Source organism: Merops nubicus, unplaced genomic scaffold (assembly GCF_000691845.1).
Source record: "Merops nubicus isolate BGI_N331 unplaced genomic scaffold, ASM69184v1 scaffold1728, whole genome shotgun sequence".
Lineage (NCBI taxonomy): Eukaryota > Metazoa > Chordata > Aves > Coraciiformes > Meropidae > Merops > Merops nubicus.
This window is the reverse complement of record NW_008625008.1, coordinates 272,387-299,228: the sequence shown is the minus strand read 5'-3', so window position 1 is coordinate 299,228 and position 26,842 is coordinate 272,387. Positions and strand designations below refer to the sequence as shown.

The 26,842-nt window shown below is 42.4% G+C and overlaps 1 protein-coding gene across 1 annotated transcript in view; it reads left to right on the top strand.

Moving 5' to 3' along the window:
- Positions 1-1,853: 1,853 nt before the first annotated feature.
- LOC103777957 (Krueppel-like factor 12) overlaps positions 1,854-26,842 on the top strand; it is a gene marked incomplete at its 5' end in the record, with an annotated part of 71,837 nt that continues 46,848 nt past the window's right edge. The window contains one exon of the mRNA XM_008945525.1: positions 1,854-1,989. Coding sequence (XP_008943773.1) covers positions 1,854-1,989 — 136 coding nt within the window. The remainder of the gene's footprint in view (positions 1,990-26,842) is intronic.

Here is a 26,842-nt window from a genome sequence, read left to right as displayed (position 1 = left end):
TGATTCTGTGATACCTGTTGCTCAGGGATGTGGTTATCCAGGGTTGAACAGGAATGGTATCTGCCTGTCTTGAACAGCAAGTCACAGGACCCAGGGAGTGTCCTCTCTCTGACACTGCAGTACAGGAGTAGGCACAACCTAACAAACTGCAACAGTTAGTTCTTTAAACAAATAATATTGGGTTCCCCTATTTCACCTGCCCAAACTAAAGAAATACTTTTTTAAACAAAGCTCTCTGCCTGTCTTTCCCCTTCCCACTCCTCCCCTGCAGGATCAGGCGTCTCTCCCTCTTTGCTCTCTGCTCCATTTGCTTTCAGTGTCTCTCAGCACTTACTAATCACACATGATATTCCATGAGTGAGGAGGAACATCTCTTTTGCTACATCACCTCTGAAGTTTATCTCTGAATCTGTCCACTGATGCAAGCAACCCCCAGTTCCTCTCGGGACTACCCCATGTCACATTTGTGCCTCATAGTCCTCCTCATGCTCATCTCTTGTTTCCCTCCCTTTGCCCATGTGCAGATTGTGCTTTCTTCCCTTTGGAGGGCAGCAGCCAGGATAAGAGGGAAGGAAGATAGCCTATCTTTCTGCTCTCCTCTTCTTTCCTGTCTCTTTTTGGCACAAAAGGTAGCTGTGGTACATTGATCTTGACTGACTGCCAGGCATCCACCCAGCTACACTCACACTTACCCTCCTCAACAGGATGGGGGGGGCAAATAAGGTGGAAGAGCTCATGGGTCAAGATAAAGGCAGGTAGATCATTTACCAATTACCAGCACAAGCAAAACAGACTCAGTGTGGGGAAAAATAATTTAACTTATTGCTAATTAAAAGTAGATTAGGACAGTGAGAACCACTATTCCCCAGAATCTATTTGCTGGGCTCAAGTGCAGTCCTTCATTCCCAGCTCCTCTACCTCCCCCTCCCAGAACACCACAGGGGGATGTGGAATGAGGGTTAGGGTCAGTCCATAACAGCTCTTTTGTACCTCTCCTTCTTCCTCTCACTGTTCCACTGCTCCAGCATGGGTTCCCTAAGGGCTGTGATTCCTCCCAGGAGAGCCTGCTCCACTATGGAGAATGTCCTCCCCTCCTTGCCTTCTCATCTTGGTGTCTGCAGGGCTGTTTATCACACTTCCTTCCTCACTCTGTGTGCTTTTTTTTTTTTTACCTTTCTCAAATATATTTTTCCCAAAGGCACCAGCATCTTCTCTGAGGGGCTCAGCTGTGCCCTGCAGTGGGTTGGTTGAAACCAGCTGTGTCTGGCATGGGGCAACCCCAGCCTCTCCTCACAGAGGCACCCCCTGCAGCCCCCAGCTGCCAACACCTGGGCACCTGCACCGTTGCCCAGTATGGATACTGTAACCTGTGGATGTACAAAACAATCCTGCGATTCCTGATCTTCAGATGTTGAATTGAGTCAGAAATCAGGACAATTGGGTTTTAACAGGTGCACAAATTTTATTTGACTGGAGTGACATGGGTCCCAGCCTGATATTTTGACAATGAACACTCAGAATCAAAGACAGCTTCTGAAATTCTGCTGTAAAATTGATCCCAGAGTGTGCTGTGTTGTACAAAGCAGATGCAGCCTTTTCTGTTCACTTTCTGAAGATGGGCAGAGTAAGTAACTTGAGAGTAAACGGAGTTTTTTTTACTCACACGTGTAGTTTTGTTTCAGGTCCACCAAGTGCGTGGGCGCGGGCTGCGTGCGTCGGCCTGTGCGGAGCTGTAGCACGGCCAGCCGGCTTCGCCAGCCCGAGCGAGCGGATGTGTTGTGCGCCCTGATGTTGTTCTGGGACGAGATTAATTTCAGCACGCTCATATTAATCCGTTATATGTCTCTTTCCAGCACAAATGGACCCCCGAGGCCTATCTCCCAGACAAATTAAAAGTGACAGTGATGATGACGACCTGCCAAATGTGACCTTAGATAGCGTTAATGAAACTGGATCCACGGCGCTCTCCATAGCCCGAGCAGTGCAAGAGTAAGTATGGCATCCCCGGGGCGAGCGGAGCGGGGCCGAGGCGGTCCCGGGCCCACGGAGGGGTGCGCAGGGATGCCCCCCCACCCGCGGGCCAGCGAACCTGCCACCATCTCTTCTCTGTAGCTCGGTTCCCTTTAGGAAGAGATGGCTGTATCTCTTCTCTCTCGCTGATTCTCCTCTTCATTCTTTCTCTCTGCTCTCATTATTAGGTAAAGTTCCAAACTGGAATTGTTTCTTCCCCTTTATTTACTTGCAAAGCTTGCAGTGTTATTATATCCTCTCCAAGGGTGGACCAGGTTTGACTTTCACTCAAAACCCAAACTTTTTTCTTGACTGAAAGCAGCATCAAGAAGTTTATTCCAGTTGCTGTCAGATAGGGACTACCTACATTTTTCCTGAAGGATAATGTCACTGAAAGGAAATTAGTGAGGGGCTTTGAACAGTTTTTCCATTGCTGTTATTTTTCTGTGTACTTATGCTCACTGGATGGACAGATAAGGTCTTAATTTAATGTTTGTATTGCTTGTTTGAAAAAAAAAAAATCTTTATCATGGGCACTAGCAATTCTTCTGTAGATGCATGAGCTTGCTCAGTCACTGTAGCAGCTGGAAGGGAACCAACTGTGAGGTAAATAAGTATTAATATCCCCATTTTATAGGTGAGGAAAATGAGGTTATGCGTAAAGGTCACCCTGTAGGTCTGAAGCAGAGCTGGAAATAGAACTGGAGCCTCCAGGCACTGAAGCCTGTGCTAGACCCACAAAACACATTACTTTATCTGAGAGGTTCAAAATATGGGCATTCTGGTCATTATTAAATAGGAAGGGATAAAATATAGTCCATTAGATGTTGTTATTATATAATTTATTATAGATGCATTTAAAATGTCTTAATGTGGAATCTAAAAGTACTTATATTTTGCTTTGTTTTCTTGGCCATTAGTTGCCAAAAGAGGTGATGTTTCTAAGCTGTGTTTGAGGAGGAGCTACTTTCTTTGCATTTTCACCAGGCATCTGCTAACTCGTCTAGTCAAGCACAGTAACCATGATCCTCAAATCTATATTCGCCTTAAGCAGAGAGGGAGGCCTTTATGGGCAAGGCAAGGTGGGTGGGAAGGTTTCTTCACCAGTGATACTACTGTTTGATAGACAGGCCTTACACTTATTTTGAATTTAGTAGTTGCACCACCAGGCCCCTGTATTTTTTTATTTTAATTTTTTTTAATTTTTTTTTTTAGTTTCCAGCACACATATTTAGTCATAAAAATAAAACAACCTGTCATGATTTTGCACTCAATAGTTTTATAGTAATGAAAAAAGGAAGCATAGGGCTCTAGCAAATGCCTACTAACATATGGCAGGCAGATACTATTCTCTGTGATTGATATTGCTTGAATACTTGGAGAATTGGTGAAACCATGAAAAGGTTTTTTAGCTTTTCCACAGTGCATTCCACAGTTTGTGAAAGTAAATGCGTTGAATATTACTTGGCCGGCTCTGGAGCTTAAGAATTAAATTAAGAAATTTAATAATATAACATCAACTCATCCTTATTGCAGGTTTTATTTAAACAGTAATCTGTTAGTTTATTTCAAAAGCCCCATTAGGAAAATCTAATTTGACTGTAATCTGCAATTCGTCTTCTTCTTTCCTTCATGCTCAGTCACAGACACCACGCACACAGCTGCTGAGCTGAAAAGAGATGTTAGCACATTATACCAACTTCACTCAATCCTTTTCTTTCTCGGTCTATAATACAGTGCCACACAGGCAGGCCCCATTCTGAATTTAGGCATTGAACATGTACCTTAATATTAGATGTTTAGCAAAACGGTCCACTAAAAATAAAAGCCCACATTCTATGTAGCCTTGTTGCAGAGAGGAAAGTGCCTTTGAAGCCTTCCAAAGGGAGATCCTGTGTGCTCAATTTCAGCATCTAAACTTAGCAGGCAGGAATTTCCTCTGAGGACGTGGAAAGGTATCTCCTGTTCTGCTGAATAACCAGGCAGCGTAGGGGCACGCATAGAAAGACTGCTTTAGTAGGCATTAAGGTGTAGGTCTGGGTGCCTAAGTGAGACAAGCTCAACCTCAGCGTCTAGAAGACTGTCTCCTAGAGTGTGTTCTTTCTTAAGTGAGCTTGTAAGCTCTTCCTTTTGAACAGTTAACAACAGAAAGCAACTTCTTGCATATACTGGCTAGGAAGTACAGCGTGGCACCTCCAAAGGGATGGCAGCATCCTTTCTTTCAGTACCAGATTGCTGTTGTGTAATCTTGTCTTTGTTAAATGATAGAATAGAATCATAGAATCACCATGGTTAGAAAGGACCTCTATAATCAAGTCCAGCCTTCCTCCCAACATTTCCCTAACCACTAGACCATAGCCTCTAGTACCAGATCCACTTGTTTTTTGAACACCTCCAGGGATGATGACTCCACCACATCCCTGGGCAGCCCATTCCAGTGCTTAACCACTCCCTCAGTGAAGAAATTCTTCCTAATATTCAATTGAAACCTCCCCTGGTGCAACTTGAGGCAAAAAATACCAAGCCTAGTTTGTACGTTCTCGTAGCAGGTGCAAGACAATGGTTGACCTTTTCCTGTTTGGTTTTCAGACATGTTTTAAATTATCCTGCATATGGATTAAAAAAAAATTATATACAAATATGTGTATATATACTTGCCTATTGCTGCCTATTTCCAGAGCAAAGTGCTTTCAGATACCCTGTGGTGGCTATTTCCTTTGGGTTGGTATTGTACAGCCCCTCGTGCAATCTGTGGGACTGTGGGGGTTGCCTCGGTGAGGCTCCTGACTTTCCCTGTGTGCTCTCTGTAGGGTTCAGGATTCATCTTGCCTAGTTAGAAATCTGCAGCATGGGTGTCTGCATCCCAGCTAGTTATTTTGCCTCCCTGCATACAAACTGGAGACCAGTTGGCGTGTCCAGGCGGTAATTCTTTTGACCTATTCTAGCAGTCTAATTTAGGGAGGGAGAGAGAGACACGAAGCCCGTGAGTGCCTGTTCCCCTCCACTGAGTGCAGGCGGTGCAGACAGCTGCCTGGGACATGCGTGTCAGCGCTGCAGAGCTCTGGTGTGAGGTGAGGTGAGGCTACAGCAATGCACCGCGCCTGGCTGGGCACTCGGCGTGCTACTGAATGCTCCAGCATCTTCCCTTGGATCTGAATCTGCCAGGTGGGGTTAGCAATGCCAAGGTTTTAACTATGAGATGAAGGAAATCAACTGGTTAGTGTTTGGAGAGGAACTGTTGTTTCAGAACAGCCATTTTTAAGCTTGTTGTCTTGGAAATTACCCTTATGTGGCTGGGTCACAGGACTGTTTGGAATGCCTGTATGAAAGCTTTGCTGTTCTGTCCTCTAAAACTTGAGGCATTCGCCCGTGTTGCTGCTTTGATTCAGTTCCACTGTAGTTGTACAAGAAAAAAAAGTCATACCAGTAAAAGTTGTTACAGTCAGACAGTAAGAGCCACATGTTTGGCTTTAGTTCTTATTTATGCAAACAGAATGTAATTTGCTTGCATGTTTGTAAAATAACCAAGAATGACTATTTTTTCTCAGGGAAATTGCCTTCTTGCTGCTAGTTCTATATTGGCTGAGCTTCCAGACTTCTCAGTAGTTCTTTCGGAATGACTTCATAGTCCTTCTTCAGTTCAGCAAACCCAATCAATAACGTAAAGTTATAGATAAACAAAGTCATTATTTTGAGCCGGGTACTTTGGTGAAAATTCTTTATGTGACAGTGCTGCTTTATGGCAGTTGCTATGCCTTACCATAATATGGCCTAAGAATAATTTATTAATCTCAGATAATATGCTCTGGCTGATAGTAAATATTGCAGCAATATGTAGATTTCAGTGGGCTTTGCATTGTAAGCAGCATTTCATCCTTTTTGCAATGTGTTTTACAAACTCATTTTGACATGTAGCTCTCTAACACAGAGCAGATTTGCCTCTATATGCCTGGCACCACTGGTACTTATTACACAGCAAGAATAGCATCATATATTCAGGGTCAAATCTCAGATACGCTTTAGAAATCTTTATGAAGCCAAGGGAAGACAAGGCATTAGTCAAGCCCTAGAAGACCAGTGAAACTTTTTAAGGGCTCCCTTTGGAGACAGCGTGCTGTTCCCTCAGCCTGGGAGCCCTTCCATCCCTGGGCAGCCCTGATGCAGCGAGGCTTGGGAACGGTCTCCGTGGTACATAGTAATGCAAACAGGTCATACATCATCTTTGCCTGCACACTTGTGCAATAAAATACATTATTTTACAGCATGGCAGCTCTCTCTCCCTGAACACACAAAGTGTAAGATCTTCTACTTGCAGAGGCTGAGGGCAGAAGCAGGAGAGGCAGAAGGTGATTTTTATCATGAACTTTTGGTCAGTGTATCAGTAAAAGTCCAAAGATCCAGAAATTCCTCCTTCTCTCTCTAGACTTTCTTCTCCTTAGGGCTAGAGAAAATTCAGAGAGGTAATCCTGAATACTCCTAGTTATAGCTGCAATTAATTAATAGAAATGTGATTTGTCCTTTGGATGTGACCGTGGTGATCTTTAGAGTGAGCTATTCTTTGTGCTGAGGCGGGTGCCACTGAGTGCTGGTATGAAAATGAGATCAGGGGCTTTGACCCTGCCCCCGTTCTCTGTGGCTGCGTTATGTGGCTGATACACGGATGCTCATGTGATCATCTTACTTTATTTTTAAATTCTGCTGGCTTTTATTATTGTAATGGAATTATTGTATTGGAGAAAGTTTTGGATGCTGCACTGGCGAAAAATAAATTCCAGAGCAATCAGGCAGCATAGCCACAGTACCAATGCACCCTCTTAAATTGGTATGTATTTTCAAGTCTGAATTTTTATCTTTAGTTCTCTTTTTTTTCCCCCTCCTGTTCTTCAATGTAAATGAACTTCTGTGGTTGATGTTTATCTCTTTTGAGGTTTATAACTGTGTTCCCATCAGCCATTCATTTTCTACACTGGTATTGTCTGTTTTCCTGTTTCAGCTGCCATCATTACTAGCATTGTGCTGTTCTTTATAGGGAACTTTCACCTCAGTTTTTTTCTACTACTTGCAGGCAAAATACTGTGCCCTGAGTCTCCAAGAAAAATAAGCAAGGGTGTTTTGGCAGTATTTGTGTGATCTTTGCTTCTCTCTCCTCTGGCACATCACCCTCTGTGAACAAATACTCATTTTAAAACTGGCACATAATTGGATGGTGATTTTACAGATAGAAAACTAACTAGTGCTGGTCCAGAATTTCTTAATAAAACATCTTTTTTCATTGGGGAATGCCAGTTGTTCAAAAGCAAAATCATGGGAGTGCATCAGTTTCAATTTTACTTTTCTGATGAAGATTTCCAAAGTCTGGAATGTATCTTTCCGTTGCAGTAGGGCTTTAGGGCAGATGATCGCATGGTTGCTGCAATGCTCTGGGAGGAAATTGGACCCCACATTCAGAACACAGAACTGCCCATGGGCTTCTCACCTCCCCATAGGCTGATGTAAGGAGATTAGATATACAGAAGAAGCCCTTCACTGTGAGGGTAGTGAGACACTGAAACAGGTTGCCCAGGGAAGTTGTAGACGCTTCATCACTGGAGGTGTTCAAGACTAGGTTGGATGGGACTTTGCACAACCTGGTGTAGTGGGAGGTGGCCCTGCCCGTGGCAGGGGGGTTGGAACTAAATGATCTTTAAGGTCTTTGCCAACCCAAACCGTTCTATGATTGACCATGAATAGAGGCAGAGGTGTGTATGCAGATATGCAAGGGAAAGACAGTGGTGACTTAGAGCCATGTTAGGGATGCAGTCATCTGTGTTGTGGTTGGTACCCCCGCTGGGTAGTTACTTCAGGGACGTTTCTGTTCTAGTTTTGTTTTCTTTTTGTTGGCAGTCTCAGACATGTATCCTGTGGCAGAAAAGAAAAGGTTTCTGCAGTGAAAAGTGTTGCTGGGTCAGAAGTTGGCTAATGACCCAAGAAGAAGCTAAACCGCTACATCTAGACTTTGGGCCTATGCAGCTGCTATAGGTGTGGTTTCTCCTACTCACATGCAGTTCATATAACTTGGTAAAGAAGTGCTGCCTTATTGTACAGTGTATTTGTATGGGCCTTTAATTGTAGTAGAATTTAGATTCTCAGAATCCTCTGTTTGAATGTGCCTGAAGCTGTACCAGGGACTCCTACTATAAGAGCCTGAAAGCCCTATATACCTTTGGGAATTGCTCTTTAGGCACTAACCATGAGCTTCTGATTTCAGCAATCCAAATGATCCTATAGCACTTTTAAAAGGTTCCTTTATTATTATTATTATTTATTATTTCACATAGGCTATATTTTACCCCAGAGAAAGTTTAATTTAAACGTGGGAGTTGGGCAATAAAATCCAAGAATGCCATTCTGTGCATGAACAGAGGTATGTGTCCCAGAGCCTTTTGCCAGGATAGCATTTCCCATCAGCCAGTCAGCAACAAGTGCAGGTAGATGGCAACTGTAAATCAAAAGCACGTTCTTCAAAGGAATTGACATCACTGCCTGCTTTGAAAGGACGGTATTGCTTAAATGACAGTGTATTAGGAGATAGGGATACTGTCAAATTGTTCCCTGAAGAAAGCTAATCTGAAAATAAAAGTGCTTTTAGCTTGGTCTACACAAAATAATGTTTTCCTGTCTCCCCTGTAACAGTACTTGTTTGTTATTGTTGCATAGATGAATCCAGAGCAAGGACACGTTGCCATTAGGATGTCTATTCTCTTCTTTTGAAGCACTTTAAAGTGCTAGATATTGCTCTTCAATACTTATTTTATTGCACCATTGCTAGGAGTCATATTTTCCATTTAAGAGAAATATTTAAATATAAAGTGCATAAGAAGCTGGAGGACCCAAGGAATCCTGGCTCTGCTAATGTCCAGAGAAATTTTACCATTAATTTAATTTGGTCTAATGAATAATCTTAAAAAAGTAACAGAAGTTTGGATGCTAAAAAGAAAAAAAACTAGCTCAACGCTTAAACTTTATGGGACCAGCTTGTTGCAGCAAGAGGGTTATTTGTAACGTGGGCTCATAGGTACCTTCCTGTGTGTCTTGTCCATTACCTTTATCCATCACAAGCAAATTTCCAAAGATGTTTCCCAGCTTCAGTTTAGTGTCTATACTGAATTGTCTCATATAATTGTCTTCTCAAAAATAGACTAAATTTGTTAATGAATTTAAATTTTGGTCTAAGAAGTGCCAGTCATTTCAAGGTAGTTATCAAACTTTGCCTTTGTTGGGTTTTTATGTTACTAAAAATGTTTACGCAAATGTGCTTTGGAATAAAATGCCCCAAAACAATAGTGTGTGATTATAATTCATACAGCACTTTTCATCTTTGGAGTACTTTGCAAACATTAACTAATTAAATTGTACAGGTCCCCTGTGTGTTGAAATATTATAATTATGCACAGGTTAGTGACTTACTCGAGGCCATGCAGCAAAGCAGAGGATCAGGAACGTCTGTTTTCTAGTCCCATGCTTAATCCACTACAATGTGTTGCTCCAGAGTGAGACTCAAGTCATTAGTGGTTAGGTGTGTGAAGTGCATTTTACTGATAGGGAGGCAGGCGTTCTGTAATTGCTTCCAGAGCACGACACCAAAGGATGAATTTTAAATACCATTATGTATTACTGCTACCCAGTTAGCAGTTTGTACATCAGTTTGGCAGCTGTTTCCCCAGTGGTTTGTTATTCAGCTTTCTTTTTGTTTGTTTTGTTTTTTTTTTTTTTTTTTCTTTCTAAATCAGTTCAGAAAGCAGAAGCAGAGCTGTGTGCGTTAGGAAATTCAGAGCTGTAGCAAATAGTCACCAGTGTGGGTTAGATAGCAGAATGTTGCCAGAAAAAGCCACAATAAAAGTACCTCAGTGAACTGCTACCTTGACTTACTGATAAGAAAAAGAAAGAGCATTGTCCTCTGCTGTCACTTGAGCCGAAATTACTACTTCTTTCATTATCTAGATCAGATAAGTTTTTCTTTTTCCTTTTCCATAAGGCAGTTCCTGTGATTTTGTGACAGACAAGCACGCAGCACAATTAAATCTTAATAGCAGTGCTTATACTGATTTATGGAAAAATGTTTCTCAGGTGTTTAGGCCAATGCATGCAGAAATGCAGAAAAGTTGCGTAGGTCACAGATTTGTAGTATGTATGGTACGTAAACTAAAGGAGGGCACTGTTAACAGGGGAACACTCTTTAGCAAGACATAACTGAGTGAGCTTGTGAATACAGGGATTTAAAAAAAAAACAACATTTTTTCTGTCTTTTTCCTGCAAAATAGGTAATGACTGTGCTAGTTTTTCCCCTTTCTTAGTACAATTCTCTTTCACTAGTAGTGGCTCCATTGCAACCTCACTTCTCACAGCAAGTTTGTTTTAATCTGGAGAGAAAGAGGAGTGAGAGGAAGTTCCTGGATGGTGGATGTGGAAGAGTTTTTTGTGGTGAGTCCATGTGCTGAGGAGATACTGATCTCCATGTACCTGTGACTGAGGACATGAGTGTTACTGTTTTGGACACATCAAGAAAATGATAATTGGAGCTTCAAGCCACCACAGGTATGAAGATAGTCTAGCCAACATGAATGGAACTGAAGGCTGAAACAAGGAGTAAAGCAACCCAATGGCTGAGCTAATAGCAGCTAAGCCTGAGGTGTGTCAGAAGTAATGATAGTCACAGGTTTCAGAGTCAAGCCAAGCACCCTCTTCATTATAGCCATGACAAGCAGAAGATGAGTCAAGAATGAAGTCTTGGATCATGTTTTTATTTACTTACCTTTCTGGGATATACTGAATTGCCACAAGATACAGCAGGGCAAGGAAATAGGAAGACTGAGGCAGGAAGAAAATAAAAGACCAGGGTGGATCAAAGGAAGCAGCGACAGCCAAACCACTCTTGGCTGGCGCATTTATGGCCAAGCTCAGGCAGTGTGGAGTGGGCTGGCAGGTACTGAGGTCAGAGGCTGCCCTAAAAAGGGCTCATCCTGAGGCCTGTCTACAGTATCTGCTGCTGGCATTGCAATCAGAGGATGAAAAATGAACTCGCCTGGAAATGAACAGAACCTGCCAGGAAGCAGGAGAAGAAATAGTTGCGTTCATATACTCATTAAAAGTCAGCAGGAGTCTCAGTCTTGTCAAAATATCTCCCTCAATTATTTGCATTAAAAATACCATATTTAGCATAGGGCTAGGATACTGCATGATAAATCAGGACACACAGTGCTGTCAGATAGACAGATCACTTCGCATAGAAGTCACCGTGGTGTTTATCTTAAGAAATAATGGCCATTGCTATTCCTGTGATCTGTTGCTTATCAGGGCCAGAGAGTCACACCATTTATTAATAAATTCACAGGAGGAACTGGAATAATGATAAAAATCTCAGTCATAAGTTTCAAAAGCAAAGTAACAGGATAATGTTGTATAATAAATTATTTGTTGAAGATTATTTACTCAGCTGAACACGTTGATCCCCTTGGCACTCAATATTTCCACATTCTAACTGCTTCCTGTCTATATCACCACATCATTTCTGAGATTCTTAACCACAACTAAGGCATAGTCAAAATAAAACGTGTTTCTTCCTCTTGCTTGAGAGGAACTACCAAGTACATGCAGTTCTGCAACAGGTACATCCCTGTCTATATACTGCTTGGCATAGAGGTACCGCTGTCCCCATATGCTCACAACATGCATGAAATACTGTAGGTACCCAGCACCAAGATGAACCATAACAACACAGGCTCTTCAGGTGAGGTGCAGGTTGGCTGCTTGGGGGGGGTGTCTGGTGGAGGTGTTGTGAGGTTATAAAATAGATAATTTGCTCCAGCAGTGTTTCATAGCACCTATGCAAGGCATCAATGCTCCCAAAATATATCATAGAATCATAGAGTGGCTTAGATTAGAAGGGGCCCTAGAGATCATCTAATCCAACCTCCCTGCCATGGGCAGGGACACCTCTCAACTAGACTAGGTTGCTCAAGGTCTTAACTAACCTGGCCTTCAACATCTCCAGAGGAGGGAGCATCCACAGCGTCTCTGGATATAGTCACTACAGGGTTAAATGCTCTGAAGTTAAATGGGCAGAGCAACCAGCTTCCTAGAGCAGACTCTGCTTACCTGCTAATGCCTTGAGTCATCTCTGCTCTCTTTGAAGCTTGGGCTTCTGACCTGTAGTTGTTCATGACAATACAGTTTAGGAAAACAGGCAAGCAAACAAAACAAACCCCCAGTTTACATTCCCAACTTCCCATTCTGGAAAATAAGAGATCAAGTAATTTATTCTGAGCTTACCTATTTCTGCCTGGTTTAAGACCCAGAGCATGCTGTGGTCTTCCTACCAGCCTTCACTCTGTGAAAATGTGACAGCCTGCAGCAGCGGTGATGCAGCCACCCACACCTGGCATAAAAACCTAGTGGTTAGAGCACTGGCTCAGGAAGCCAGATACCTGTGTTTGCTGGTTGTGGAATGCAAGACTAGGAAGCAGAAGATGTCCAGGAGTGTGATCCTACAGTGATATCCTTTTCTTCTTTTTCCTCCTACCCTTGTATTTTAGATTGGGAAGTGACTTGCGCATCCCTTTTGTTCTGGATCTATGTTGGCAGATGTGTTTTAGCCTTTTTCATAGCACAGATGAGGTTCAAGCCCCAGAGGGAAGGGTTGAGGGCATTTCTCCCCACAGTTTCTGGATCAGAGTAGAGGCTGGGTAGGAGGCCACAGACATTTGGCTTTCAGGCCAAAAAGAGAGGGACATAGTAAGTTCTAAGTGTCTGTTGAGGTTTGTTGGAGGACATCTGGGTGTCTTTTGCTTCAGTGCCTGGATACTGTAAGTTCTAACCAAAATTTTAGTTGTCTGCCAAATTTCCAACTGACAGAAATTTAGTATGCAAATACGTATCCTCACCAACTGTATTTTTTGCCTGCCCTATGACTTAGTTGTTAAAAATGGACCTTTATGAAAAGTGTACAAAATCTAGAGTCATGACTTAGTATTGCTGTTTGCGTCAGCTTTAGGAATAAATATTTTTCCAGTAAGACAAAGTGATGGTTATAAATTAATTGACATGGGAGAGAACAGTCAATATTATGGTTTCTAGTTGCCAGTTTTCCAGTGTATATTGATTTCAGTTGAGGGCTAATGGGATAGGGGAGATTTAGTCCCAGTGCCGTTTGATTAGGTACTGACACAACTGTGAAATAAAATCTGTATGCAGTGATACTGTGGGACAGGTACCTGAGATACATTTCTGAAAAAGGAAGAGAATATACCAAGAGAGTAGAAGAAGAAGGTGGAAAAAAAACATTGTGAGACTGTGATAGAGCTAATAACTTAGACTTTGAAAATCCTTTTCATCATTTTGTCATCTTGATAGCACTTTTCTGTCATTATCAGAAATTTAACAAATGACAAAATCAAGTAAACAGTAAAGAAGACCAATATTTACTATACACTTGAAGCAAGAAAACATGAGAGGTTCAAAAGATGCAGTGCAAAATCTTGGGAGAAAATAGATTATTTGCAGGTTTCCAAGAGCCAATGGAAAGTGCAATTATATAAATCAAGAGAAGTTGCTTTGAAAATTTCCTTTTCACTTTCAACAACTACTATGCCAACTTGGCCATTTTAATTGTGCATTTCAAAGGATCCAAAATGTTTCCAGTGCAAATGTGTTCAACTGCTAGCGTGCTAGAACATTTTTATGATTCATGTTATTATTCTAATTTTTTTTGCTAGTTTCTTGGGCGTTGGCCTCAGTCTAATTTCATGGTACGTTTGAGGCCTAAACCACAGAGACGACTGAAGGGGGTTATTCATGGACTTGGCTTTCACAGGTTCTTTTTTTTTTTTTTTTGCCCCTAACGTGGTGGAACTGTGTGCAAAAGCCAGCTGTGTGATGCTTCTTGTTTGAGCACATGCAGTAGATCAGAATTTGTCAGTGAAAAGGAGCGGTACATGTAGTCCAAATCCCAACATAGGCATTTATACAGCTATTGCATCGTATATTTGTGTTGTTCAATATTCCAAATAATATTCTCTTTTCCCTGGAGTCTCAGTTTTAAGTAAAAAGCATTAGAGGATGGGGTTTTCAGTGGTTTGTTGGGAATAACATTACTTAAGCAGTAGAACTTTGGGAGTGGACGTTCACTCTGGTCTCTATTTCCTCTTTGAGCAGTGTCTGCCTGCCCTAGATTCTCATTAATGTTTTCCTCTTGATCATTGATGATTTTTTAATAAGAAAATATGATCCATGACGGTCCAGAATAGACACTAAGTGACACCTGGGCCCTTAAGCTTTGACTCTGCGCCCATGCAAATTAACGGCAGAGCTCCTAATGACTTGCTTAGCGTTAGGGGGGACCTCTACAGAGCAATTTCAGTTTAAGAAGGAGTTTTAAGCAAATGGGAAAATCCTAGTCTCTTCCACACTGAGGCTGTGTGCTTACTTTGCAGGAAGTGTTCCTCAAGCTTGTCTAAGTCCCCTGCAATTGTTTGGGGTAACTTAAAATTCCTAATTGTCTGTGTTCAATTTCCAGAGAGAGCATGTGGGGCTGTGCCAGGTCAGCTGTTAACCCTTTTCGTTTTTTCAACTCCAGGTATGAAGCATTTTATTGTGTATTATATAATGTTCTGTATTATTGACAAAGTCTAGTTGCAGTGCTTTTCAGCTTTCTTTCCCTCTTTATGTCACGGCTGGGGGATGTGCGGGGCTGGGCAAGGTCCAAAGCTGATTTTTGCTATTGCTTTTTATATTTGGGGGCTGGGAGGGTGGTGGTGTGCTGCAAAGGGGAAAGCTGCAAATTTTTTTTACAAATACCAATGAATAAAATATGAGAATAGAAATAAAAATCCTGATGTTTGATAATGCAGTTAAAAATGTTCAAAATAGCCTACTGAAACTGAATAACAAAGTTAATGTGAATCAACGTAGCTCGTGTTACAATGGGGCATTCCCAGTTACTGTGAAACAGTTGGCAAGTAAAGCTGTAAAATGTAGGAAGAGATCTTTCCAAACGTGTCCTTGCTTTTTTTTTTTTTCAAGGAGAACAAAATTTTAAAACCTTCCTGTGTAACGTGCCTAATAGATGCCCCACTTTAGAGTGCAGAGTTTATATGTAAATCCAGCAGGGGGTGACTGGGAGATTTAGAGAGTGTTGTGATGTCATAAGGTGCCTGGGGTTCACGCACGTGCCCACGTACAAGTGATGTCAGTCATATGACAGAAGGGATGTACCAACGCTGGTAGAGTTCCTGGTTTGGCTGGATTCATCTGCTGTTGTTTTAATGGGGTTTAAAACAGCGTGCAATGCAGTGTCCACTCTCGGTGTGCTTGCTTGCTTTGTTGTCCTCCCCCCTTCTTCTGTTTGTTTTGTGGGCCCCTAAAAAGATTCCTGTCGAGTGGTATTCATCATGTGACAAGTGTAAACCCATCAACTCACTGCTTTATCTACTCTTAGTAATCCACGGGCCCTGTATCTGTGGAGTACAGAAAGAAACTCAACTTCACACATTCAGCGTAAGCAAATAATTTGCGGAATAATTGTGATTCTTCGCATTTATAAGTAGAACTAAGCTTCATAATAAAATTAAGAAGACAGCATTTTTAAGAGCAATTACACTTTCAAATTGGTAATGAGTAGTCAAATACAGAAATCGTTGCTCAAATCTCCTATCTCCAATTTGCAGTTAATTGCATTACAACTGGTATATTTATATTTAAAATTTGCAGGATCTTATTACTCAAACATTTTCACAGTAGCAGCAGCAACTTTTCTGTTAAAGCTAATATAATGCTTTTAACGTTTCCTTTGATATGAAATTGAGATGATAAATTTATTTTTTAAAAATCCTTAGAATTTTCTTTGGTCTGATTGAAATTATCAGTGCAACTTCAGAAATTATTCTGAAGAGCCTGGTAGTCTCCCAAAATGCTGTGTTTCTAAAATAAATGTAGATTTCAGATACAGTTTTGAATGCAGGCTCCTTAAGATGAAATTAGCAATATCTATAAAATCACAGGTTTTATTAACTTCTGTTCCAAAGGAAACATTTTCAAAAATGAGGCTTATATTGTCAGTTTTTCAGTCTTTTTATAATGTTATCAATATTTTGCTCCAAAAATTGCTCATTAATTTATGCGTCAAGTTTACTCATACTATAACAACGAATGAAATTGTACTGGGGCCCCATGAAGAACATGCATGGTTAGATGCAGGTGGGGACAGCACAATCATCTCACATGCCAGTTGTACACCACTGAAAGTTTGTTGGCTCTACCTGGAGTGAGATGAGACTGAAATGTAATGTTTTGGTGAAGCAAGTAGCTGCTAATAAAAAGAGAGACTTGGAAGAGAGATACAGAGCCTTCTGTGTCTTTTTAAAATAAAGAACCAAATTGTTCAATGAAGTCATGTCTGTCAAACCTCTTTTGGGTCATGTGGACCCATCTGTAGAGTGGAAGCCAGGAATGACACCAATGAGATGAATGTTTAAGTCAGTGTATCATTTGAAAGTATGATTTTTTATGGTGTATTTAAAACTGCTGATACTGCTGGGAGTATTCATGGCAGCTGGTCTTGCTTCTTGGAGTACAGCGCTACTGCAGTTTAGGAACAGTAACTGCTTGCCAGAAGTGGATTCTGCTGCAATGAAATACTGCTTTGTGACTGTATATATTTCATGTGAATGTTTTCAGTTTGGGGCCCTGTACTACAAGAAGGACATTGAGGTGCTGGAGCATGTCCAAAGAAGGGCAATGAAGATGGTGATGGGCCTAAAACACAAGTCTTATGAGGAGGGGCTGAGGGACCTACCCTGGGAACTCCCAGCCTGTCAGCCTCGCCTCTGTGTCTGGGAAGATCATGGAACAGATCCTCCTAGAAAATATGCTAAGGCTCATGGAGGAGCAGGAGGTGACTGCCGTCAGCCAGCATGGCTGTCTTGCCCTTCAGCAAGGGCACGTCCTTCCTGACAAACATAGTGGCCTTCTGTAATTGAGTGACTACATCAGTGGACAAAGGAAGAGCTATGGATGCCATCTATATGGACCTCTGCAAGGGATTTGACATGGTCCCCCACAATATCCTTCTCTCTAAATTGGAAAGAGATGGATTTGATGGGTGGGACTGCTCAGTGGATAAGAAGTTGGTTGGATAGTCACATCCAGAGGGTAGATTGGTGACTAGTGGTGTCCTTCAGGGGCTGTTGCTGGGACCAGTGCTGTTTAATATCTTCATCAATGACATAGACAGTAGGATTGCAGCATCCTCAGCAAGTTTGCAGATGACGCCAAGCTGAGTGGTGCAGTTGGCACACCTGAGGGATGGGCGTTCATTCAGAGGGACCTGGACAAGCTCAAGAAATGGGCCCATGTGAACCTCATGAAGTTCAACAAGGCTAAGTGCAAGGTCCTGCAGCTGGGTCGTGTCAATCCTCCATATCAGTACAGGCTGAGGAATGAAGGGATTGAGAGCAGCCCTGTGGAGAAGGACTTGTTGGGTACTGGTGAGTGAAAAGCTGAATATGAGCCAGTAATGTGTGCTTACAGCACAGAAAGCCGACCATATCCTGGGCTGCCTCAAGAGAAACGTAGCCAGCAGATTGAGGGAGATGAGTCTGCTGCTCTTGTGCTCTGGTGGGACCTCACCTGTAGCACTGTGTCCAGCTCTGGAGTCCCCAACACAAGTAGGACAGGAACCTGTTGAAGCAGGTCCAGAGGAGGGCCAAAAAAAATGATCAGAGGACTAGAAAACCTCTCCTATGAAGAAAGGCTGAGAGAGTTTGGGTTCTTCAGCCTGGAAAAGAGAAGGCTCTGGGGAGACCTTATTGCAGCTCTTCAATGCTTAAAGTAGGCCTATAAGAAAGATGGGGACAATTTTTTTAGCAGGGCCTGTTGTGACAGGACAAGTAGTAATGGTTTTAAACTAAAAGAGGGTAGAGTTAGAGTAGATGCAAGGCAGAAATTCTCTTACAATGAGAGTGGTAAAACACTGGTAAAGGTTGCCTGGAGAGGTGGTAGATGCCCCATCCCTGGAGACATTCCAGGTCAGGTTGGACAGGGCTCTGAGCAACCTGATCTAGTGCAAGATGTCCCTGCTCACTGCAGGGGGGTTGGACTAGATGGCCTTGAAAGGTCCCTTCCAACACAAACCATTCTGTGATTCTAGTAAGTGGGGGTTGTTTAGCCTGAAGAAAAGGAGGCTGAAGGGGAGACCTTATCACTCTCTACAACTACCTGAAAGGAAGTCATAGCAAGGTGGGTGTCAGTCTCTTCTCCTAAGTAACAAGTGATAGGACGAGAGGAAATAGCCTCAGTTTTTACCATGGGAGGTTTAGACTGACATTAGAAAAAAAATCTTTACCAAAAGGATTGTTAAGCACTGGAACAGGCTGCCCGCGGAAGTGGTGGAGTCACCATCCCTGGAGCTATTTAGAAGACATATGGATGTGGTGCTGAGGGACATGGTTTAGTGGTGACCTAGCAGTGCTGGATTAACAGATGGACTTGATGGTGTTACAGGTCTCTTCCAACCAAAATGAATCTATGAAATTCCATGCCTGCCCAGTTTTGTTGTGGTTGGGTGGGTTTTTTGTTTGTTTGGGATTTTTCTTCTGGTTGTTGGTTTGTTTGGGTTTTTTGTTGTTGGTTTTTTATTATTTTTATTTTTTGATAGTAAAGTTATCTTTTTCCATTACATTTCACTAATCTTATTCTTCCCTAAAATTAGGCTCAATATTACAGTATTCGAGTTATGAAAATACAGAAAGATGCTTAGATTTTATTTTCTTTGTGGTGGTGGGGAACACAATAGATCACAAAGTTTTAAAGAAATATTTTTTGTAGGCCCCTTTCCCTTTTCTTCATTGGGCTCATGAAATCTACTAAAAGTTGTAAGTTTTAGTCAGTCCAATTCCACACAAATGTTCTGCTGGTTTCTGTGGATGGCCGCAGGCTGAAACCGTTGCTGCAGTTCATACATGTCTGACTGTTCTTTTCCTGTAGAAGCATGTTGAACATTTTGTCGATACTGCCTCCTCTGATCCAGAGGCCCCTCATCCACCGTTTCACTGGTGACAAAGCGATATTATGTGAGTTTCAGGTGTTGGCAGGCACAACGTGTCTCTTCATCCTTGGTGTCTTGCAGACAGCACTGCTTTTGCTCTTGTATAACTCACCTCTTCTTTTTAACACCTTGTTCCACAGGCTGAGCCAGATGGGAGGTGTTTGGCAGCTGGAGGAGCCAGATGCCAAATTCTGGGATATAGCTTTCCAGCATTGGCATGTGGGTTGATGGCTGGCTTCCTGGCTTGCACCTATGTTATCTTCTTGGCTAGCTGTCTAGCTGGCTTCTGTAGCAGCTGCCTCTTGGGCTATGTTAGGGTCAAGCTTCTGTGGAGCTGGATGACTCTCCTGATCTGAATTGCCCTGCCAGACACCATTTTCGCCTTAGTTTGCTTTGACTCTCCACTATTCAAAGGCAAACATTTGCACTGTTGTTGTGTTTTATTCCTGCCATTTGTAAGGTGTAACGGAAAGCAGCACTTCTCATTTGTCACCAGTTCAAGAAGAAGATAAGCATCGTAGAGTGCACTGCTTCACTTAGGAGGATTCCCGTTCAGTTAGCAAGGCCTAAGCTTGTACTTGCAATTCATCCATGGGACCAAACTAACTCCAGAGCACAGGCTTTTAAAAAAGATGTTTCTTATGTCTAAACTTTGATTGCTTTCAACCATGAATAAATCCAGCCTTTGTCAAACAGGAAAAAAAAAATACATATTTAGGGAAACAATCTGGATCATTTTTAGAAAGAAAGGATAAAAAATAATGATGATGATAATAAATAGGATGTTACTGGTAATAATTAAGAGCTCCAACAGAAGAAAATGCTTGATCTTCTCTTTGCCTGATTTGGAATGTCCTCATTACATATTTTAGTTTTACCTCCGTTTTTTTGTTGCTGGATTGTTTTTTTTTCATAAATGAGGTAATGAAAAATTAATGCATCTAGGATATCCAGAGCATTTGAAGTAATTCCCTAATCTACGTCTTCTCCTCCATGCATCTCAGTGCATAAACATTATTTTCAGTGCGAAAAACTGCAAAATCAGGAGGTCACTAAGACTCCAGATACTTAAAGTACAGATTAGTCGTACCTCCTATGAAATTTTCATTCCCTAACTCAGCTGTAGTGAGAGTAAATTATGCTATGCTGGAGGGACCTCTGTTACATACAAAACATTTTTCACACTTGAGCAAATAGCACTTGTGCCTCACTTGGACACAAACTTTTACCTGGGTGTTAAGTTTAAGCTTTGCAGGGTGATCTGACCTCTGAGGAAAAGCACCTGAATTCCCCATTATAATCACTGGCGAGAGTTGCCTGTCTGAGGAGCAACCAAAAAGGAGACCCTACCCATGTAGGTTAGGTGTATACTCCTCTTTGCTGCCAGCCTAGGGAATATAAGTGCTGCCAGAGGAATACAGCTCAGTTATGTTGGGTAAGTTGTTCTGGACTGTATAGGCTACCAGCAGGAAATAAAGCATCTGTTGCACTCGGAGGTAGTCCTTTCTGGATGCTAATGGAGCAGAGATGATTCTTTTGAAAAACAAGCTGGCAGCAGCAACAGCAATATTCCAGCCTTTTGCAGAAGACCTTTGTTAACTAGCTTGTCAACAAAATGGGAGACCTGAGGTTTAGGTTCTCACCACAAGCACTGCAGGAGTGTTTTAATCAGTGGGGTCCATGGCACAGGTCTAATCAGATGAGGCACTTGGGGAGCTGTGGAATCTCATCTCCCTTCTTGCTGAATAGGGCCATTGTATAGACTGGAGCACAGAAGTCATGGGATGGGGAGTGGTTAAGGAGAGCTTGAACTCTGTCTGAGTGCGGACAGGACTGGAACTGTAAACTCTGTTCCCTAGAGCAACATTAGGTCAGAAACAGCCACGGATACTGAAATAGAGCTTTCACCATTCCCCTCTCAGAGCTGAGTGTCCAGATTTCTAGTATAGTGCCAGGATCCCTCTTTTCTGTCCAAACTTTCAGCCTTGTGGTTTTTGCATTTCTGGTTGCAGAGTAGCCTCAATTCCAAGCACACTCATGCAGAAGACCCCAAGTCCCTGTAGCAGAGTTATTCCAGGGGTGAATGGAGATACTGAATCAACCTTCTGTCTGAGAAGTGCCTACAAGCAAAGCCTCTCCTTTCCTGGTTAAAATACCTGACTGCAAGACTACAATGCAACAACCATCAAATCTCTGCCTGCCTTTTTGGGCTTCTTCACAAGACACAGACAAAATTTAGGATGTTGACCTGCCTGTAGGTAGAAATTGGGCACCTGCCAGAATGAATATGTGTGAACGTGTGCCTTACGGTTGGTACCTGAAGAAGCTCCAGCTTAGCAGTAAAGGACCTCATGAGCTTAGGAATGTGCTGGGTGGGACTGTTTATGGGACAGTGACTGGGAATACAGTCACAACCTAGGAAGTCTTTTGGGTGCCTGCCTCCCAAATGAGCGTTTCAGTATACTGGTTTCCACACTTCTCCATATATTTCACTTTCCAAACTATATTTTCTCCTTTCAGTGCTTTTTAAAATAATAGAATTAAAGATGGTATTGCATTATCTAGAGTATTTCTTTTCCCCGTCTACCTCTTTCTGCCTTTCTGCCTATCAGAGGATGGGTATGGCTGTCCTTGATTTTTACATCTCAGCCACAATTTCTGCATGATTAAAGATTCATTAAAGACTCTTGTCACTTTCTGTATCCCAATGGCTTCGGAAGTCATATATAAGGCAGAACAAATGCTTGCTTTTTTTTTTTTTTTCAAGCAGAGAAACAATGTGTACTGTTAAAAAAAGAAAATAAACAACTGCAAAGACATTTTTCCCTTCCTTTGCACCTCCAGTACATTCTGTAACCCAGTTACTCTAATTGTTTTTAAAATTTTTTAAGTATGCATACTGTCAAGAGATTGCAGTAAAACAAGTGCTTCTCATAAGGCAAATGTGACCACAAGGGATGAAGAAAGATGACAGAGCAAACAGAAAATCCCATGTTTTGTTTATCAACATCTTTTTTTGCCTAATGGCACGTACTTGGAGAGAGAATCTGTTTATTTCAATGAAAGAGTAGCTTAGAGTTTGCTGATTCCCAAGGCAAAAAGAAGGCTTAGTTTCCAACTTCCAAGCTATTCAGTATGTGATGAGCTCAAGTCCTTTGTGGATTTGTATGTTGCATTTTGACGTGATTAAATGTTTTAAGTCTATTGATTTCGTGCTGGGGATTAATGATGCTGAATGAAAGAGCATCAAAGAATAAAACGTGTTTACATGCCTGATTAAAATACCTTAAAAAAAGAGCCAGACTACCTGTTACTGGATAGGAATGAGATAAGAGAAGTGCAGGACCAATCATGCATTCTGCATTGAAAGGAAGATAAATTAACTTCTTTAGGCTTAGACATAAGAATGAAGATTTGATAAGGGCTGACTGTACCTTTCTGAATGCTTAACACGTGTTTGACTTGTTATTTTGGAACAGGGGTTTAAAGAGGTTTCATTATCAGTCGCCACAGATCTTTTTGACTGAGCCAAAGCATACTGCCTAGCTGCTTGGGATTAATGAGATGATCTTTTAACTGGAGAACTTGTTGGTGATGGCATGTTAATAAAGGACAGGACCCAAAGATACTCAGGGCAGCTGTGGACATGAGATACAGTAAAGGTGGTGCTGCTGCTTTGGGTTTGCATAATACTTTCAGATCTGTTTGCCTTAGAATATTAACTCAAAAACATATTGTTATCTTAAAATGTTCATCATGATAATTGGTTTGCATCTGCTCTCTGCAAATGTTCCCAGTGGCTGTCGAGATTCATGGGTCATACCTGGCTTTTCAGCTGGGTGTCACGTTCTGTTTACCAAGGTAATAGTGGATGAAGATGGAAAAGATCTATTTGCTCGTTAAACCCATCCTGTTGAAAGCACTATATAGGCTCTTCTAATAGTATTAAACTGTTAGTACCCCTGATGTTAACCAGAATGCCAGAGAGAAAATTTATTTGTGCTGTATTTGTGGAAGAGGATGCCTTAATGATCAGGCTAGGATGTGAAATACTTGCTGCACGAGAAATAGTCCCTACTGAGCTAGGGTGAAGTTTAAACGCGCAGTCTAATACAGCTGAGTAAATATCTGACAAGACCAGCTCGTGCACACATTGGTTTTTTCTTTGCTGATGCTCTGATCCAAATTAGCATATGTGAGATGAACTCAGCAGTCTGATACAAACTGAAATTCATTTGTCTCAGAAGGGGCTGCATGAGTATCCTCTATGTATCCTGGGCAGCAGATGGGGTGTGGGGGGTGGTGTTTTACAATGTAAGGCTATTTTTTTTTCCCCCATTTCCACTGCTTAATACAAGACCTGAAGCCCTTGGTTACAGAACAAAATGTCTGAGCAGTAACCAAGCTTGTGCAAACCCAAGAGAAGAGTAATGACTGTTCCTTGCAAGCTTCCTGCCTCAGTGCAGGTGCAGGAATCAGGAGGGCCTGAATAATTCATAAGGTGCAAATTAGCCCCAGCTTGCTCCCACTGCTCAAATTTTGCTTCTGCTTACCTACCTAGTTGCTAGAAAGAACAGAAATAAAGGAAGCCTGGGAAACTGGGGAGGGCAAGGCAGAAAGTGTTACAGTTTAAAGGCTAGAGTCAGAGAGGCTGCTGTATACGGGGTGTGTTTGAAGGTTGGGTGCTTATTGAGGAATTGGCCTATGCATTGATTATTCATGAATTGTTTTCTCAGGAAGAAGTAAGCTCTGGGGACCCATTCCATTGCTCTCAGAAGGGGAAGAACTTCCCTTTAAGAACTGCTTTTTCCTCACTTTTATTGTTATTGTTTCTAGAAATTATTGGGTAAATAAAAAAAATAATAATAAAAGAAAAACAACTCTTAAAAGCTTGTTTAAAGCCTATTAAACTATTTGAGACGGTATGCATTTATTGGATCACTAAACTCAAGTGTCCAGCAAAATTTCAGGAGGAACTTTGGATGGCAAGATGCTTACTGCTTTGGGTAAACTTGGATTCCAAGATCTTTGTATCAAAGTAGTTATATCAGGAAATGTAGTGTGTAATTAGCTTGTATTTTTATCATTTAAAAGGCAGTGTTGCTCTCATTTCAGTAGTTAGTGATGGTTACTTTTTCTGTTGAGTTACTTAAGCTGTTTTCTGCCCAGAAGAATGAAACAAGACGTGAGTGATGCTTAATCCTTCTGCTGCACAACATTGCAGCTCACCCCAATACCAAGGAAAAGGTTTTGCTGAGCACTGTTGTTCTGGGAGAAGGGAATTTCTGACACTGATCTTTGAACAGTTTGTGCAGGGATGTGCAGTACAGAGAGGACCAGTCTGAAAAAGGCAAATCGTTTCTGTCGTGTACATGAATGTCCCTTTGACAGCTCTCAGGTGGAAGATGGAAACATCTGACATCCCTAGCAGGAGCAAGGTAGTTAGTTCTCCCTGTTGGCAGGTGTTTGTATGGAGGAAGAACTATCCCAGTGTTTTTGCCATGCTGGATATGAAAAAAGGAGGAGAAAAAAAAAAAAAGCTTCTTTTTAGTGGTTTTGGGAATTTTTTGGGTTTTGGTTTCTCTTTATCAATGTATATCCCTTCTTTCTCCCGTCCCTTCTATCCCACCCCCTCTTGGCTCCCTCATGCAGCAGCTAGATCACGTTGCCATCATCTGTTTTTGTGTTTCCCTCATTTGGGTGGCTGGAATAGGAGCTGGCTCTCATTTCTAGCTGATTCTGTCATTTCCGCTAGGCCCCAGCTTGGGCGAGCGCCAAGACCAACAGGTGATCCTTGTAGCTGCAAAACAGCAGGAAGGAGGCTGTGCATGTAGGAGGTGGTGCACCAGAGGGGCTGCCTGGCCCTGCTCCAGCTTTCTGTATAATTAACATCCCCCCACCCCCCATACAGAGCAGAAAATCTGTGCAGAGCAGCTGAGCTGCGGCAGCCAGCCTAGCAAAAACGTTAATAAAGAGTCCTGGAAGAATATTGGCTGTGCAAGTGCGGGGACAGGCTGCACTCCGTATGAGGGAGAAAACGTGGTGGGTCCTGTATAAGAAAAGGGGCAAAATTGTGTTAGCTGCTGAAAAGTAACACACACTCTGTCAGCCGTTGCAGGAGAATACGCATTCCCATAAATTCCAGTGCTACACTCATGGGCTTTCTTATTTGTATAGGAGCTAGTTTGGAATGAGGTGGTAATTCAGTTAAATTTCTCTCTGCAATAAGTAGCTTATGCAGTGGCGTGTAGATAGCCTGGGCACAGTTCTCTCTGGGCGGGCAGGGCTGTCAGGAGCTGTGGAGCTGGGGGCAGCCAGAGCAGGAGCCGGGCAGGCTCTGCCTTCGCTGGGCATCTGCGCCACGGAGCCATCATTCTGCAGGGCTTCAGCAGGGGGCATGTTTAGAATGTATGAAAAACTTCCAGGAATCCTCAAGACAGCCGCAAAGAACTGCTTTCTTTCAGAGGAAACTCCTAAAGGATTTTTTTGTTTTTTTTTTAATGAAAACATGGCTATATTTAGAAGATGACAGTGGCTTAGCAAAACCAGTTTCAAAACATCTCCAAGGCTTAGATTAACCCCTTGGCATATACCATAATATGAGATAACGTGTTCCTGGAAACCCTAACTGCATGTTTGTATTTGTGAGGCAGGCTGATGTTTTAAGATAGCCACTTGGTAGCCTTAATCCTCTGCAAAATAGAAGTTACCTCAAATTCTTTCTGCTTGGTACACATGGAAGCTTCTCCTAACTGTGGAGTCAGTGGTTCGAAAGCTGACAGTTGCATACAGGCAAGACCTGAGTTTTCTGTACACACTTTTGTAGGGAGCTGGGCTCTCTTCATGTGCTACAGCACATCTCCACAGCAGAGGTGGGCTGCCAGGAGAAATGAACGGGGAAGCCTTGATCAGCTCTGCTGGTGAAAGTGAGGGCTTGCAGCAGGTCTGCCCAACAGCAAGCACTCGCCCTGCCTGGCTGTTCCTGCTACAGGCAAACCAGAAACACAAACAGTACCAAAAGTAAACTGGGTTATGAAACATCCACATTTAGTAATGCTTCTAGCAGCTAGCAGCCTGCGATCCTTTTAGCTAAGCCAGCAATCGTTTCTCTGTGCGTTGTTCTACAGTTTGTCAGCCATCTGAGGGGGAGGAAATGCCCGTGCAGGGATACATTACAGCCCAGAGGATGTGTGTGTGTGGACGCACACACATCTGCAACGTGGTGTGTGTGGACACCTAAAGGTGATCCAAGACCTGGACTGGCAACAGATTGTTCATGAGCACACACTTTGCTTCTTTTGGACATGCGTCCCCATCCTGAATGGTGCACTGATGGACACTAGCATCTCAGTTGGGTTTTTTCCATCATACCCCTTCCCTTCTTGGTGCTGGTTTACTGTTTTTGCTCCCTTCCAAAACTTCTGGTATACAACGAGGCTCTGAGCAGGGAGTGAGGTATAAAAACCTCAAAACATTCTCTGCTCTATATCTTGTGCAACCATCCTAATCCCTACATTTGCAATGGGTCCTGGAAAAACGTGAATAGTCCCTCTGGCAGGGTCTGATGTCCCTCTTGCTTCCTGTTGGGTTAAGGGGCTAGTGGGAGTCATTTCTTTCTCAGGTGCTCACCACTGGCTCCAGTGTCCTCTGTAAACTCCCACAGGCCTGGCAGGTTGCAGCAGAAGCTTTTGTCTGTGGGTTGGCCAAGGAACCCAGTGATTCTGTTTGATTAGGATGCAGCAGTACCAGCTGGGG